This window comes from Grus americana, chromosome 7 (assembly GCF_028858705.1).
Source record: "Grus americana isolate bGruAme1 chromosome 7, bGruAme1.mat, whole genome shotgun sequence".
NCBI classification, from domain to species: domain Eukaryota; kingdom Metazoa; phylum Chordata; class Aves; order Gruiformes; family Gruidae; genus Grus; species Grus americana.
In genome coordinates, this window is record NC_072858.1 from 26,312,706 (window position 1) to 26,328,767 (window position 16,062).

The 16,062-nt window shown below is 37.2% G+C and overlaps 1 protein-coding gene across 19 annotated transcripts in view; it reads right to left on the bottom strand.

The window, feature by feature from the left end:
• The window catches only part of KCNMA1 (potassium calcium-activated channel subfamily M alpha 1), a 501,788-nt gene that overhangs the window by 11,843 nt on the left and 473,883 nt on the right, over positions 1-16,062 (bottom strand). For 8 of the 19 annotated variants that reach the window (XM_054831099.1, XM_054831098.1, XM_054831094.1 and 5 more), the window contains 5 exons: positions 15,297-15,427; positions 6,659-6,853; positions 4,961-5,079; positions 2,914-3,138; positions 800-828 (listed from right to left, as the gene is read on the bottom strand). In XM_054831099.1, coding sequence (XP_054687074.1) covers positions 800-828; positions 2,914-3,138; positions 4,961-5,079; positions 6,659-6,853; positions 15,297-15,427 — 699 coding nt within the window. Of the gene's footprint in view, positions 1-799; positions 829-1,698; positions 3,139-4,960; positions 5,080-6,658; positions 6,854-15,296; positions 15,428-16,062 lie in introns of those variants that run through there. The other 11 variants (XM_054831105.1, XM_054831103.1, XM_054831107.1 and 8 more) reach the window with 2 other exon arrangements.

Here is a 16,062-nt window from a genome sequence, read left to right on the forward strand (position 1 = left end):
GTCAAAACTTTAAGACTTCCGAATTTAGGACAGAAGATGGAGGAGAAGTAGACTTCAATATGATTTGAAGACTTCAGATTTGCATCCATATTACATATTCCTCCTCTGTTGCTCACAAAGTAGACAAGTTGCTTCTCTAATGTACACTGTTTATATTTTTCTATTTGAGCTGCAGTTATACAAATACTCTTTTTTTTGGATAAAGTCATTATGTAGTATGTGACAAGTGGCTTCATATTAACACCCTTCCTTACTCTGCTAAATGGAAAACAGATAAAACATTAATGGAAAAGCATTTTGGTGTCAAAGCCATTAACATTCTTCCAAAATGCATAACTGCTCTCGACTATCTTCAGTCAATACTGCCAACATAAAAAGATGCTCATGAACATACAAGGGGGATGGGGGAGTAGGGAAGGGAGGGGAGGAAAGGAATTGGAATGAGGAATGGGAAATTAAAGTAATGTCTGCATCGGGGTAGGCATCTTCATTGAGCAGGAACCTGGGTGTTTACAAAAGGATACGTGCAATTAGAAAGGCAAGCAGATGAGAGGATAAAAAATAAAACAGGGTTGAGCAACAGCAGCAGCAGCAGCAGCAGCCAGTTTTACTTCTGGTTTGGAGGGGAAAAAAAGGCAAAAGAAAACCAACAAAACAACCAACCAAACAAACAAACCAATAACTGAATAAAGTTTTTAACTATTTTTTTTTTTTAATTTCACAAGTTTTCACAAGGACAGAGTTATAGAAGGAAACCCACAGCAGTTGCTAGGTCATGCAGAACCATTAATTGTCATACCTTGGCCCATTCTATTCATCCTTGTTGCACTTTAGAAAAAGAAGTAAGCTATGTAAGTTTTACAATGCTTTTAAACTGTCATATTTCCTGTTGAGCACTTTAACTGGCACATCCTTGTAGTAATAAATATTCTTAGGGCAAAACATGATAACTTTCTTTGCAAAAAGAAACACAGAATTTGTCTTTATGAAGAGCAACTGTAATTTGTAGGGGAGCATCCATAATTTGCAACGTATTTCACTGATAGGACTTACAGCTGCATTTGAATGCACACATACATATATACTGTATTCCAATCATTATGCTTAACACTGCACAGTGGTACTCTCTGTAGCCCACTTAGATGGTTCCAGGTTTTGTCAGTAAAAGTGCTTGGCTTCATTGTCAATTCACACAGCAAGCAAATCTTCAAAATTATCATGCGTGGGGAAGGGGAAGGTAGAAAACAACACTAACCATAAAAGCACCTTGTCTGGGTTGGCAGTTACAATGCTAATCACTCCCACATCCAAATATTTATTTTCTGTCTGCATGCTTTCTCGCTGGGTAGCCGGAGAAGGTGGTATGTGTTTCTGGCCTCCCTGCCCTGGGAAAATCTTCATACCACCTAGAACTAGTTCTACGTTTCAAAAGGTTGGCATTTGACAATTAAAAAAAAAAAAAACCAAACAAACAAGCTTGAAGTATCATTTCTATGGCTATCTAGGATAGGTTCCTTTCCACTACTTCATTTAATTCCCTGCCTCAGTTTTTGTTTGGCTAGGTGCGTCATTGGTGGGACTCTGCAGGAAGCAAAGGCTGGCAAATGCCTAGAACAGGATGCCTCAGCACAGTCAGTATCTCCACCCCAGCCCTCTTGTTCTGCTCATGAGCTGTCTAGGGCACAGCACCTCTTCTTCCCAAATGGGAGAGACCTCAAAGGCACTCGGTTGTCTTCCCCTGTATTCCTGCGTACTGGCACGCACCTGTTGAAAAGAACCAGCTAGAACATGGAGCAGGATTTCTGGAGGATCTTCACATATTAGGACTCTTGTTGGAAGATTTATACCACCGCTCTAACTTGGAAAAGTTAAACTACCATCTGGGGAAAGGAACAAAGTCCCTTGAGATCTGATACTTAAGCATAGAAAAATGCTTGCTCTTTTCTGAACATTATTTATTCTGTACATAAGGTGACTAATTCACCTTTTAAAGACGTAAAAGTCGCAGGAAGGCAGTTTTTAATGACTTACATCCAATATTTATGATACATATGGCTTTTTATCCCAAATGTCAAAAGTGAAAGAAAATATAGCTATTCGTGTGGCAGTATAAATAGACAGAATAATAATTTAATATGCAATTAGACTCTTTCTAAACTTGAATTAAACCATTGGAGTTTTACAACTCCATGCCCAGACAATTTCAGTGCTAAAGGGAAAAGACACTATCTCCAAAAGGCTAGTATTTCAGAGAAAGTCCTTAAACAAGCAGAAAAGTCCCTGATGTTGCTTTGGTATAAAGCAGGTGAGTAGCAATAATCTATACAAAGAGTGTAAGCCCTATACAATATAAGCTTTCAGGTGAAAAATCAGTAAGGATTTTTTAGGTGGTTTTTTTTTTTTTTCCTGTCAATGGGTTAGTTTTATAAGCTTCAAATAAATGTAGCAACTCCTGTAAATATGAATATAAAAAAAAAAAACCTACTGCAACATAGATCAACACTTCTGCACTAAATGACTTTCTTTGTGTAACTCTGACATCAAGAGCAAGTGTTCATGTTAAATATACTCTATTTTCTGATATGTAGAGTAACTGCAGTGAGTTATTTATGTTTTCAGTGTGCCTATGGGTTTAGAATTTTTTTTTTTTTCTCCCTTAGCATCATAAATAACTTTTGGTCCGTCTGCTTTGTTGCTGTTGTGCTTAAGGGTTTTATGGTGGTGAAATAAAAATGACAATCACATGCACACTGTCATACATATGCAAAATATGTGTACAAAAAGGGAGAACTCCATGGGAAAACAGGGAACATTACTGCTGGAAACATTAACTGGGGAGAATGGGTGGTGAATGCAAGTTTCACACACAGTGGGAGCAGGTACACATATCAAAGTCTATCTTCCTGCACATACTTCTGTTTTTCCCGGGAATCCCTGGTCTTGGTGCGGTTCAGTCGGTTTGCTGTTGATGGGATGGAGTGAACTGATGAGCTCTTCTTGCTGGAAGAATAGGAGGAATGGGAGGAATGAGAAAGACTGGCCCGGGACTGGCCAGCGTTGTGGTCAAATTGCATCAAACAGAAGATCAAGTCTGTCGGCACAAGCTCAAATTCATACGGTGGGTTTGTGATAACATAACTGGAGAGAAAGGGAGAAAGAAAGAAAGAAAGAAAGAAAGAAAGAGAGAGAAGACAGGTTTAGATTTGTGCTAAAAAATTTCTTCTAGAGTTGTTATCTATCTCATGAACATTTACCCAGATTTTTTTCTGTCTCCTTCAGTGTGTACCTAATTTTAGCTCACACAATACCCGTTATGATTTAGGACCTTCTTATGTCAGATATCACTTTTTGTATGCTTTCTGTTGCGCAGACACACTGTCTGAGTAGGATGTTCTTCAAGTGACTCACGTCATGATTTTTCAGAGAAGACACCACACAAATCACCTTCCTTTCTCTAGCTGCACCGTAATGCAAGCAAGCAGACTCTAGCAAACAGATTTACATATTGACAAAAACCGGTAACATAACCACCAGCAACTGTATTTAATAGAATGGCTGAAAAGCAGGGAGAGGAGTGTCCTGGTTCTGGCAAGGATAGAGTTAATTTCACAAAGAGCCAGGACGGGAGGATTTTAGGTGCAGTTATATTTAAATACATATTTACTATATATTTATTAAATATTTAAATGCCGTCAATAGAGCAAAGGATATAATTATTTGTCTGGATTGTGACTGTACATAAAACAAGTTAAGGAAAATATATCAGCAAATTTGCAGTGAGGTTAATTTTGTTCATTCATTCCACATGTACACTCATGGCCTCAAAGAGCATTTATAAAGAGAAATCTGCACATCCAAGAATCCAGCATTGCTAAGTATACATTCCAGGCCTGAAATAAAAACTCTATCAATTTCAAGAATCCCCACCTTCAACTAACCCCCTTTCAGGGTAGGAAGGGCTTATAGACCCTGCTGCTAATTTTTTTCATGCATGTGAAAAACATATTTGAGCAAGGCAATAAGCATTTTCTGTCCAGGCAAGAAATGAGTAAAAATTGATCACAAAGCTCACAACTTCTTTTCAAATTAATTCAGTACTTGTAGGACATCTGGCTTAGCTGCCTCAGGGACAGTATTAATCTGACAAATAATCCCAAGTACAGCAAATACACTGTAAATCTAAACCAAAAATAATCTTTTCTACCAAATTTGTCCAAATCCTTACAGAAGAAACTGCTTTGGTGGGCTGCAGGGTTGTTTATTGCCATGTTCACCCAATAATGATGCTTTTCGTAGAGAATGAAACAGTAACGAACGGTAGATTTGCGATAGCTCTGGTATGGGTCTGTGTGTGTATTTCTAGTAGGAACTGAATTAAGACACATTTCAAGTAAGCTGCTAAATAGCATTCAGTTTGCAAAGGTGGAAATGCGTCTGCTCTGTTTAAAGCACTGAGGTAGCCTTGGTGCTACAGAAGTAAAAATGCATTCTACCAAGAGAAGGGTTTCCATTTACTGGAAGAAATGATGATTAGATACAGATAGTACCAATGGGAAGCCCACAGGAGTATTTTCTGAGCATTCTGAAAAAAAGAAAGTCTAGCTACTATAATCTAATTTATCATACGGTAACTCACAGCTGATTGATATAAGCAAACTGAAGCCCTTTCCTTGTATGCAAGCAGTGGATCATCACAAATCAAACAAGATAAAGATAAGTTCTGAAAATTTAATTTCAAATTTTTTTATTAAAATTAGCTGAAAATTTATGCTATGATATTCAGCCTATGATTTAAACTCAGCTAAAGAGTCATCATGAAGTCCTCAAAGAGTTACCTTTTGTGGCAAAGTTATGTAAAAAATGAAGAAAGCTCTTTTTTTACATTTATTATAGGCACTGGGATCTTCCTCGCCAAGACGACTAAAGGTGAAGCAGATATGTTCTAAAAGACCGGACTTACCGTTTAGTGCATTGGCTGGGAGTACTTAGATGTGCATCCCTTAATCGATAAATTCCAAAGCAAAGCATATTGTATGTTTTCAGTGCTTTACAAAATAGATCTCCATAACAACCTCCATCCTAGCAGAAAGAAAGGAGGGGGGGGGAAGAAAGAACAGCACATTTTTTTCCTTTCTTTTCTCAACACAAGGTCAGGGAACAGGTTTTTCAGTATGAGCTTGTACAAAAAGGACAACGTATAGACTGTCTGTTGTTTGTCACAAATGAGAATCTTTTACCCAAGGAAACGAAGAATCTAAATGTTTTATTTCAAATATGTACTTATGGAAAGTGATCATTATTTTGGAGATCCTTGGTCCAGGAAATGATGGTAAATTGGGAAGAGTGAATGATTTGCTTTAAGCTGGAAATATAAATTTTGGTACCAAACAATGCATATTCTACAAATTGCATTAACTATAGTATTAAAATTGTCAGTACTTTTGACCCTTTTTTGGCAGTAGCCATACTGTCATCTTAGACAAATAAATTCACTGGGGAGTGCAACAGAAATTAGAGTTCTGAGGGGGTAAAAGGATAATAAAACATCTCCCACTTCAAAATAATGATGAAAAGTGTGCCATTTTTCATAAACAATATAAAATATTTTGATTAGCAAAAAAAGTTTAGATTTGATAATTTGTATATCTAAAATATGGATTCTTAAGTAATGATGAGCGTTAACGCATTCTGCCTTCACTGATGTAGCGCAACCGAGGCTCTGGCAAAATAACATTTGAAGGATTGCTATTGCTTGTCTTATTTGTGAAACGTTACGCTGCATGCCCAAGAGTTTTGATGAGCTGCTAGGCTCAGCTATGAATGGACTTGTACGTGAATGGAAAGGCTGGTTACTTCTCTCTGGGTACTCTCATCACCTTAATCCTTACTGGGCTTCCCTGTCATTTCTGTGAAGAAGGTCACTCCATTCTTTTTGAACAGAGCTGGTGAACACAAAGTTAATTTAAGAAATATCAAATCCTAAATCATCATCAAAGTGAAGCGGGTGCTTTGAGATTCCGCTCAAGATTACAGGATTTGGTTCAGAAAATATTTCTAGACAGTTCTTTATCCCAATGCAGTGTCTTTTTAACGATGATTTGTTTCTTTTGTGGGTTTTTTTTGTTTATTTGTTTGTTTTTTAATTTCACTCTTAGGATAGTGGAGTCAAAATGTGAGAAAATCAGGATTTTGCAAGAATTTTAGTTCATCTAGAAACAGCAGAAAGCAAACCTTATAGCTTTGTTTTCAAGCTCATAAGCATAATTTAAGCAAGAACTGGAAGCTCCATGGAGAGACTAAATAAGCTTATCAAAACCCAACAAAGGTATAGATACTGCTCATGTTTACGACGAATTATTGTTAGGATGGTTATATCACCAAAGTCAGCTCATCCATCTCTTTAGCTGACAGCTAAGAGGAGCCACAGGATTTTCTGTATGAAATATCCAGGCAAGGAGTCTGGGAAGTCGTACAGCTCCTTAAAAAGGGTAAGAGCAAACCTGGCACCTTGTGCTGCAAACTGCCAAATGATCCAAAATCTCTGTTAACTTAAATCATAGAAATTATAGGCTAATTAAGATAGATTGTTAATTCAGTCTGAGAGAATACAAATGGATTGCAGGCCAGCCTTGGTCCTACATCTCCCTCGCGATCTTACCCCTAGGTCTGCAAACGGCCCATCATACAAAGCCAGCTGAGCGACTCGACACCTGTCCCTGTTTGCAAGTGTCTGGGGCGTGCTGTAACCTCCTCTCAACGCATTTTCCTCAGCGATCAGTGCTTCCAGCTCTGGTGTGGCTCCTCCTGTTACCAATGTCCGTATCAGTGTGAGGATATTGTCATTGAAGTATGTCTGCAGAGATAAAGAAAGCTCTTTAAGCAAACACCATTAAAGTCACAACTGAAGACATCCAAATTACAACTTTTCTGGGTTTCTGCTGTTTAAAGTTCTTGGCTGTCTCTTCAAATAATTTTATATAGAAAGTGAAAAGACAGCAGCCTCCAATTACTCTATTTTCTTCTATCCCATTAGGCTCCTACACTAGATCCTTCCTTTTAAACACCAATTCAGGCTGATTTTTATTAAAGTACAAAAATTTGAATGATTTATGTTTCCTATAATTGGTGTTAGTAGTGATGCAATGACTGCTTTCCTTCTCATTGCCTTCATGTCTAATAATGGGCTTTAGGACATGTAATTGTAAAATTCAGACCACATTTAAAGCTTACACAGGCTAGATTGCCTTTTTACTCTTGTCACCAATTCGTTGGGGAGCTGCCTTTGTGCTGCAAATGTCATTACTTATTACTGTGGCTGGACTCTAGCAGTCTAACCAACGTATTGTACTAAACATCTTATTACGAGACTTGACAGTGTTCAGACATAAGCATGTATCAATTAAACATCTTGAGTTCATTCCAGATAAATGTATGATGAGTTTGGGATCCTGGTGGTCCTTTTAAAAAACTCTAGGGTATAGGGTAAGTGTGGTTTATTAGGGAAGATTTACTCCACACTGACATTTTGCCAGCATCTCTAGCATTGCTGGTCTGTCAGGCAAACAATGGGTATTTTAAATATTAATTTAATGCCAGATGAGTGACTTTCAAGTTCACTTAAAAGTATATCGGTATAGTTCAGAGATACTCAGTTAATATCTGCAATGTAATGTACTGAGCAAAAAATAACGTTGAACAAAAAAAAGGAGGCACCATCACTTACAATGTCGCTAATGTCTCTGTTTTTGGAAGCTTTGCAAGCGTGGGGGACATGAGAAGAAAATGAGCTCACTGTAGAGCACACACGATTGACGTTACTGGATTTGTGGATTCACATTACTAGATTTGTGACTTTTCTTGAACTTAGGACTTGGAACTAATGTCTGTAATCCAGCCTACTAAAAATCAATACTGATTTCTCAAACAGTGCTTGTTGACCAAAGAGAATACTTTTTTTTGATAATACTTTTCAATGAAATTCATTGCTCTGTCCATAAAATGTAATTGTATTTAATACATGGGTAAACTGAGGTACAAGTTGAAATAATTTATCATGAGATCAAAAAGCTGAACTGGCTTCCTATCCATGTTACTTTGATATTCTTTCTTTGTATAATGAAACTTCAGCTTTATTGTTCACTCGAGATGACAGATGAAACGGGAGAAAATGAATTCTACGCGGCAATGTTTTTCACTGTTACGTTGAAATTTCATAACTTCAAGCTTCTCTGCTTATTTACATAGGCATATATGCCATTCACCTGTTGCCTAAATTAAAATGAGAGGAACATATTGTTATTGCTATACATGCCCTACAGCAAATATTTGCATCTCATCAACTCCAATTATTTTAAATTAGCCCGGGTAAGGCACTACATATTTTAATTACAAAGTGTACTGTAAAGAGTTGTCTGACATTAGCAGGGGGTCAGGAAGATTCCATTAGTCTAAACCAACAGCTAATCTGAAATCAGCTCTTACATATGTGGATGCATTGTGTAACAATTCAAGTGTAATACTCAACCCTTTCTTAACATATAAAAAATCAATGTGACCCCTTGCAGGAATGTACGTCTGGAGTTATTACATGATGTTTAATAGGAACTGCCGTGGTGAGAGAGAGAGAAGACATTCAGGCATGATTTTTTACTCTTTGGTTACTTCTTCCTTGATGTCCCTGAGGTGAGAATCAGAGTCACCCTCTTTGGCAACTCCTCCCACTGTGCTATACTTTTCCAACATGGAAGTACTCAGGAAAAAAAAAACAAACAAAACAAAACACAAAAACCAGCATTAAGTTTAAACTCTTTTCTTGGCTTTTGTCAGTGTTTATTATCTACCACTCGGAACTAAAATAATTAGCACAATTCCTTTGCTCCTGCAGTTAGGCAGCGAAGTTACTTGACACCAGTTTCATGGATATATAGCCAAAATCTGCCAGATCTAGAGGTTGGAAGCATTGCAATTGTAGAAGCTAGAAAAGCCCATTCAGTAAAAATGTGCTCCAACATATTCTATATGGCACTTTAAGCAGAAAACTTCAGAGAAGCATACCATTTTCTGCAATTGTATCTTTTCTCATGCCTTCCCCACTCTTTCATTCAGGATTTTTGATTCCTTTTTCTTCACTAAGTAGTGATATTTAATATTATTAAAAATGCTATTCTCAGTTTTACATCTATAAGTCAAGAGAGAAGAGCATAAAACAAAAGAAAAGCATATCTTTACCGGTAGATTTCTCAACTCTGGTTTACAATGAGGCCAACTACGGTAAGAAATGTTCAGCTGCTCTAAGACTGGTAGATGTTGGTTTGTGTAAAGTAGCCTGTTTTTATAGACTGCTGACTTGCAGTGATTGCTGAAAGATACAAAAGTCTAAAATTGTACTAATAATTTTATTACTCTTTAGTAGGTATCATTCAGCCAGCCTTACCTGGTTTCCAACCCTTTCTCTCTCTCTTGTTATTCTGTAATTCAAATTATAGCAACTATAGCCAGAATCCAAGATTTAATCACATATACTCTTAGCTCATCTGAATTTTGTACTGTGCACGTGCACAATTACCTCTTATCGTAAATTCAGATGTAGCTCACTAGAGCATGATCTACTAAGATATTGTTCTGTGGCCATATTGCTCATTTTACCACAGATCTCATATTAAACTGGGAAATGAAAGCAGTAGTAAAATAATGTATCAAGTCAGACACCTGTCAAAAATACATTAATACAAATAAAATAAAATAACCCCCTCCAAAGTCCAGCACGATCAAGACATAAGGGGCCCAATTCTGACTTATGTCATGTGCCAACCAGGAGCAACTCTGGGAGCCGTACACTCCTATGAAACTGATGCAAATGGGAAAAGAATCAGATCTATTGTCGATGGAACAGAATGCTGTCACAAGGCACAAAGGCCTCCCACTGCTAGACAAATGTTAAGGCAAAGCTAAGACACTTATTAGCAAAGGAGGCAACATTTATCTTGGAACAATGGCTTAATTTGAGTTTCACACCATGACTGATGTGGATGTCACCATTTAATCAGATGGATGAGTGCAGCCAAATGATGGGTTTTGGGTTTTTGCCATCAACGAGTGAAAAGATTCCAACTTTCAGGATGGACTGCTCTGGCATTGCAACCGATCAGAAAATGCCCAACCATAAGCAAGAAGGGATGGGTGAATAGAAAGCTACACCTTGTCACCTTTGGCTGAATAGGGCTGCTTCCTCCTGTACTAACATATTTAACACTCCTCAGGAAAAAACGTCTGTCCATGCTTTCGATTGTCACAAAAATCAGACTCCTCTCATTACCTCTTGCCAGTTTGGAACTGGGGGAGACACTGAAAAGCTGAACTAGCTGATATCCATTTCCTTTGGAATAACAATACACTGAAATTAATTTGAGAGTGATCTTCTACTTGCTCTGTGGGAGGGTACGTGGCCTGGATATGCCAGTACTTATAAGAAACTGATCTACAGAATGCCTTTGGAAAGGTGCTGCTGTACTTAAAGTAACAAGACACTTTCCAGTGATGTTGACTGTAAAATCATAACTAAAGAAATACCTGTTTGCTACTGCCATTAACACTAGATATCTGTATGACACCGCTATAATCAGCATCCGGAATAAGAGTATGAAATAGGTGTAGTCTAAACACAGAAAAAAGGAAATGCATCATAGACACTGAAACTGGGTAAATAACAAGGAAATTCTGACATAGATATCTGAGCTAGCAGTGCCACCTAGCCTATGCTCCAGAATTGTAGTGCAGCTCTTTCAAACGTTTCGGGGATGCTTTCCCATTTGTTCAATCATTTTTTTTAAGTATAATTACCAGAGTGCTTATGTTTTGCTGTTAATGCTGTCAAGTCTTTTAAACTAATCGGTCTTTTACAGAAAATTTAACTGAAAATTAGCACATCTTTTAATAACATTGCTTTAACTTTAATAGCGCTTTGCCTTTCATTTATAATTACCCTAAAATTGTCATTTTCCAAGTCATATCTGCCATTTTTGTGTGTTTGCTAGTGTTTTTTATGGATTTCTTTTAAAAAGACTCCTCCTACACTGCATGCAGTTTTTAATATTGCTTTCAAACAAATATTTTAACTTGCTTTTCTGTTTCAATCGGAGGAATTCTGTTGAATGAATAATATATATCCAAAACCTGAGGATGACTGAGCTAACATCAGTAACTTATACCAATAACAAAGGGGCCTTTGACCCAGGATCAACAGCAGAAAATAAACAGCAGCATTTCAGAATTTGAAAATCTATCGATTCTCATAATATTGTCCAAACTTTAAAGAAGTTTGGGACAGTTTAGGTTACAAAATGCTGCATGTTAATCCCCTGAGCAGACTTGCACAAAAAATAGTCTTGTGCTTCAACATGTCCATATCACAGATTGGAACAGTTTCTTTTCTGTATAAATAAGACTGTGAGGATCCCTGAGGGAGAACTCTTGAGTAAGGGATATACTGAAAAGTTATTTTTAACTGTTTTAACTATTGTCTTCATTTTGTGCTTTCATTTATATGAAGAAAAAGTAGAATTTAGTATTATAGAACTAAAATCAAGACCTAAAATTCTATCACAAGGACATAAATTCTAGGATATCAAATGTTAAACAGTATAATCTGGTTCTGGAATCCCTGCCTCTAATGCCACCACTCCGACAGTATATCAAGGCTTTTGTCGGCAGTGTGTATGGGAGGGATGCCAACCTGCCAGAACTTCCATGGTTCTCATAGCTTCAGTGCCAAAAGGAACAACAGAGAAGCTTTGGCTCTCAGGCCAACTGTTTAAACCTTTGAAGGTACTGCGTGTTGATAAAACTGGTTCCCTTGCACGCACAGGATTTTCTGGAATAACTGTCTCAACAAGACCCATAAAAGGAAAAAGTACTTCTCCTCAAAAATTTGCTTCTCTTAAGCTATCCTATGTCATGTAACATTTTTATAGCTGAAGACAATCTTTTTTACAAAACATCCACATTATCTAAAAGATGCTTCCAATTCCATGGTTTTTAGTCACATTTGATTGGTGATGAGAACTTGCTTTGGTTTTCAGGAGCGACGCCACCTTGAGACTGACAGACTACATATATTCTATCCCTGGGTTTGCATATGTTATGACAAAACAAATATTAATATATCATTCAAGACTCTGATGGCAGTAGATGTCTCTTCAAAGACATAATAATGATTAGCTGGTGCAATTTAACAATAGCCACCGCCACACTTAAAACATGAACCATGCCTACACTCTTCGCACAGAGTACAATAATGCACCGTCACGGAAGCCTGGAGAGACCACTGTTACCAACTCATCAAAAAGACAATGCAGTTTTTGAGCTCGTTATTGTCTTCTGAGCAATGATCTTCAAACTACCACACTGTGAATCACAGGCTTGTGGAATATGCTGCCTTTGCTGCAGAGGACAAACTGTGCGTAGACAGCCTGTAGACAGCATTTTGAAAAGTAAACTTCATTAAGATTTTTATCTATCTTTGAAATAAGAAAATAACAGACAATTTCAAATTTAAAATATCTAATACTTTTGTCTTATAGGAAATAATGCTAAACTAGCAGAATGTAATGATCTTCAGCAATCAGAAAGTGACCACGCATTTTCTAATCTGTGATTCATGACGAAGGGTTTAGTCCACTACTTCTATATTAATAAAATTATATAAAAGAAAATAATAATTTAACACTGATTAATACTGTTGAATTATTATTACTCAATAAGTAAATTATTTAGTAAATTAGTGTAAATATATTTTGTACCTCTTTTTCTATATATGTACATCTATATGTATGTTTCAAATTACCTGCAGGTCAGAAAGAATACTGCAGGTATGTGTGGGTATTGTTCTACTTCCTGACCTTTCTTACACCTGTTTTACTACAAAACCCCACTATTGGGAGAAGAGATTCATTCTTAATGGAGCAGTTCATGCATTGTGCATTTTTACCGTGGCCCATATGAGGAATTGACATTCTAGCGACATCAACAGAGATCATAAGTTGGAATTTGTCTATAAAAATTAAGCAATAAAAACCCCTGAATCACTAAGTGGATCAAATAATGAACTATATCCTCATCTCAAAGTGAGCTGGCACAGGCCAGTACAGTGTGAATTATTTCCTTCTCACAGAATTCCTGTGCAATTAATAGGATGAAAGCATGACTGCAGATCTCACAATTTAGTTAGGATTTTTGGGTTCAGTCTGCCAGTACTTGCTTGAAGTTAGGTAGAATAAATAGCAGCTGGTCCCTAAAAACAAGTGTACTCTAGAAGAAAAAAGAGATAATTCAGTGCAAGTAGATTAGTTTGTGTGAGAAACGCTTTTTTCCTTGGAGAAGAAGTGAAAGGAGCATACATCCTTCCCATGAGAATAGGGATAGTAAAGGGGAAACATCTCACACATCTTACACTTTCTGAAGGGTCAGGAGGAATTGTACTTTTCCAACTCTTTACTAGGCCTTTGAGGAATAAAAGAGAAAATAATGCTGCCACCGATCAGCAAAGTGGTGAAAGAAAAGACGGGACGGTGAACAATTCTGACTAAATCCTTGGCTTGTCTTCTTGATTAGTACTTTTTCTAAGTTAGAATTTTCTACTCTTGTTATCACATTTACTTCTCTGGCTTCAGGCTGCACTGTCCCTGACATATAATATGACCACTTAGATGTGAAAATGTTTGGGAAGAAAAGACTGTTGGAGAAAGGAATTGCAGAAACGGAGGGGCATGTTGTCAAAAATGAAAAGTTAATAAAAGCTAGCAATAACTAAATATATTGTGAGGATTATATGATGAGTTCCAAGTAAAAATTTCTGAACAGTCATGTTCCACATATGTCTCATTGTCTCACTATTATCTACGCGATATACCTTTGCATAAGAAAGCAATGTTGTCCACAATATTTCGCACTCTTTTTGTGGCAATCCGAAGAATTAACCCTACTTTTTCTAAGATTCTGGAGGTGCCCTGCTGAATGATTCATTCAGGATCATTGATTTAGATAATAGTGTGAGTAGATAAACAGCTCTCAGTATAACAATTTGGAACCTTCATGTTGAATTATTCCCATTTATAATGTGAAAATGCTAAATTTTTCACACACAGAGATTTTAATTAGAGTTTAAGTGAGCTTGCTTAGGCTTTCTGAATTTGTCGTGTCGGCAAAATATGGCAAATAACTTTAAAAAAAAAGTATTTTCTGAGTTTATTGCAAACACCTAGGTTGCATTAGAATAAAATTTTATCAGTGTAGACTGATATTATTCATCTGTGGATGGAACATATGAGGAATATAGCAAGGAATAAAAATATGAAATACAGATACTTAGATATTAAATACAAATAAAATATCAATAATAAAGACCACCGTGAATATTTCTTAAAAGCACCTTTAGGTGAAGGTCAGACTTGGCTCCTTTAAGGAAATCTGTGCTCATTTCTAATATTACATGGGATTTACAACAGTTGATGGTTCCCAGCACTATGGAACTTTATTCCATGGGGAGCTCAGAAAGCCTATGCTCAGATTTTAAAAATCTTGCTACATCTAGCAGAACTGAAGGTCCCTCTGAAAGAACTGCAGCTCACACAGAGCAAGACTGGTCTGAAAACCTAGCCAATATGAAGTAAGGGAGGATAAAAAGGAGTATGACTGAGGTGTTAGCTTCCCAAACTGTACTATGTCTGCAAACCAAAAACCCTAATGTAGACATAACCAAAGGCCATCATCTGTAGTTTCTGGGATGCACTTATGTTTTGATTCACAAGACAACTCATGTGAAACAGAGATGATGACCTCTCTTCACATAAGTACAGTTCGTGTGATGTGTACAATGACTTTCGTATAGTTCTATCAGTGTCCCCCGGCGCTCAAACTCAGAGCATTGTTCATGGCTACAGGAAATTAAAAGCTTAAAACACAGTTGATGCTGTCTGACAAGAACTGTGAGCGTAGGGACTGACACACTGAATTTGGGTCTGGGTTTCAGAAGGGAGATACGACATCTTTTGGAAAATATTATCCTAAAGCCTGACGTGAGACTGTGCTTTTAAAATTGTGGACTCATGGTAGTCCTACATTGTTGATGTTTTAAGCTCTCTGTGTCCAACTAAAAAGTAACCTAGTTTAGGTTTTAAAATTCTCTTGACATCTAAGAGAAAAATGTCTTCTCCTGATTACCTGTGGAAAAGGGACTGTGCTTTCATACTCTTTCATAATAAGTCTGATGGAAGTGAAGGAAAAAAGTTTTGTTTGCTTACCGCGCTCATGAGAGAGTCCAGCACACTGACAGCAAATGCGGTTCCACATGCAAAGGGCTGAGTGAGGTACAGTTCTGTGTCTGGATCATCATCATCATCTTGGTCCAAGAACTGAACATTTGAATCATTTACTGAAAATAATAATAATAAAATCATAAGGTGCTTCTAGGTCACCAGCATATGACCTTACACATTACACAGTCAGAAAGAAAAAGAAACGGCATATGTCTGGAAACACAGACTTGTGTCTTTGACGTCACTGAAAATGAAATCAAGATGGATGTGAAAATGCGCATTTAAAAATCTGTTGATCATTATCTTGCTCGTAAGAGGTGACTCTCTTGCTCTTGAGAGGTGACTATCCCTTTGCTGTAAAAGTAGCTTCGTGGCACCAGCTGCCTGCACTCAAAATGAGATACATGATGCTCTTTGATATATTGAGACAATCTTGGTATTGGTCGGGTACAGTGGCTAAGGCTGTATGCATGTACAGTGAAATGTTATCATAAGATACTGAGTCAGAACTCTGTTGTAAAATAAAGGCCGTCCATAAAACTCTGATATAGCCCACAGGCATCTGTTAGATGTGCTGCTGTGATTCTTACTGGAGTGGTGTTAATGCACTTATGTCTCAAAAGAGGATAAACTGTCCCTTTAACATGCATCTATCTGAATGAATGAGCAACACTCCAGCTATTCTCTTGCAGCACTGCCTTTTGTTCATTTGTCTCCATAATTTCACCTCCTTAGCCACAAATTCTTTATT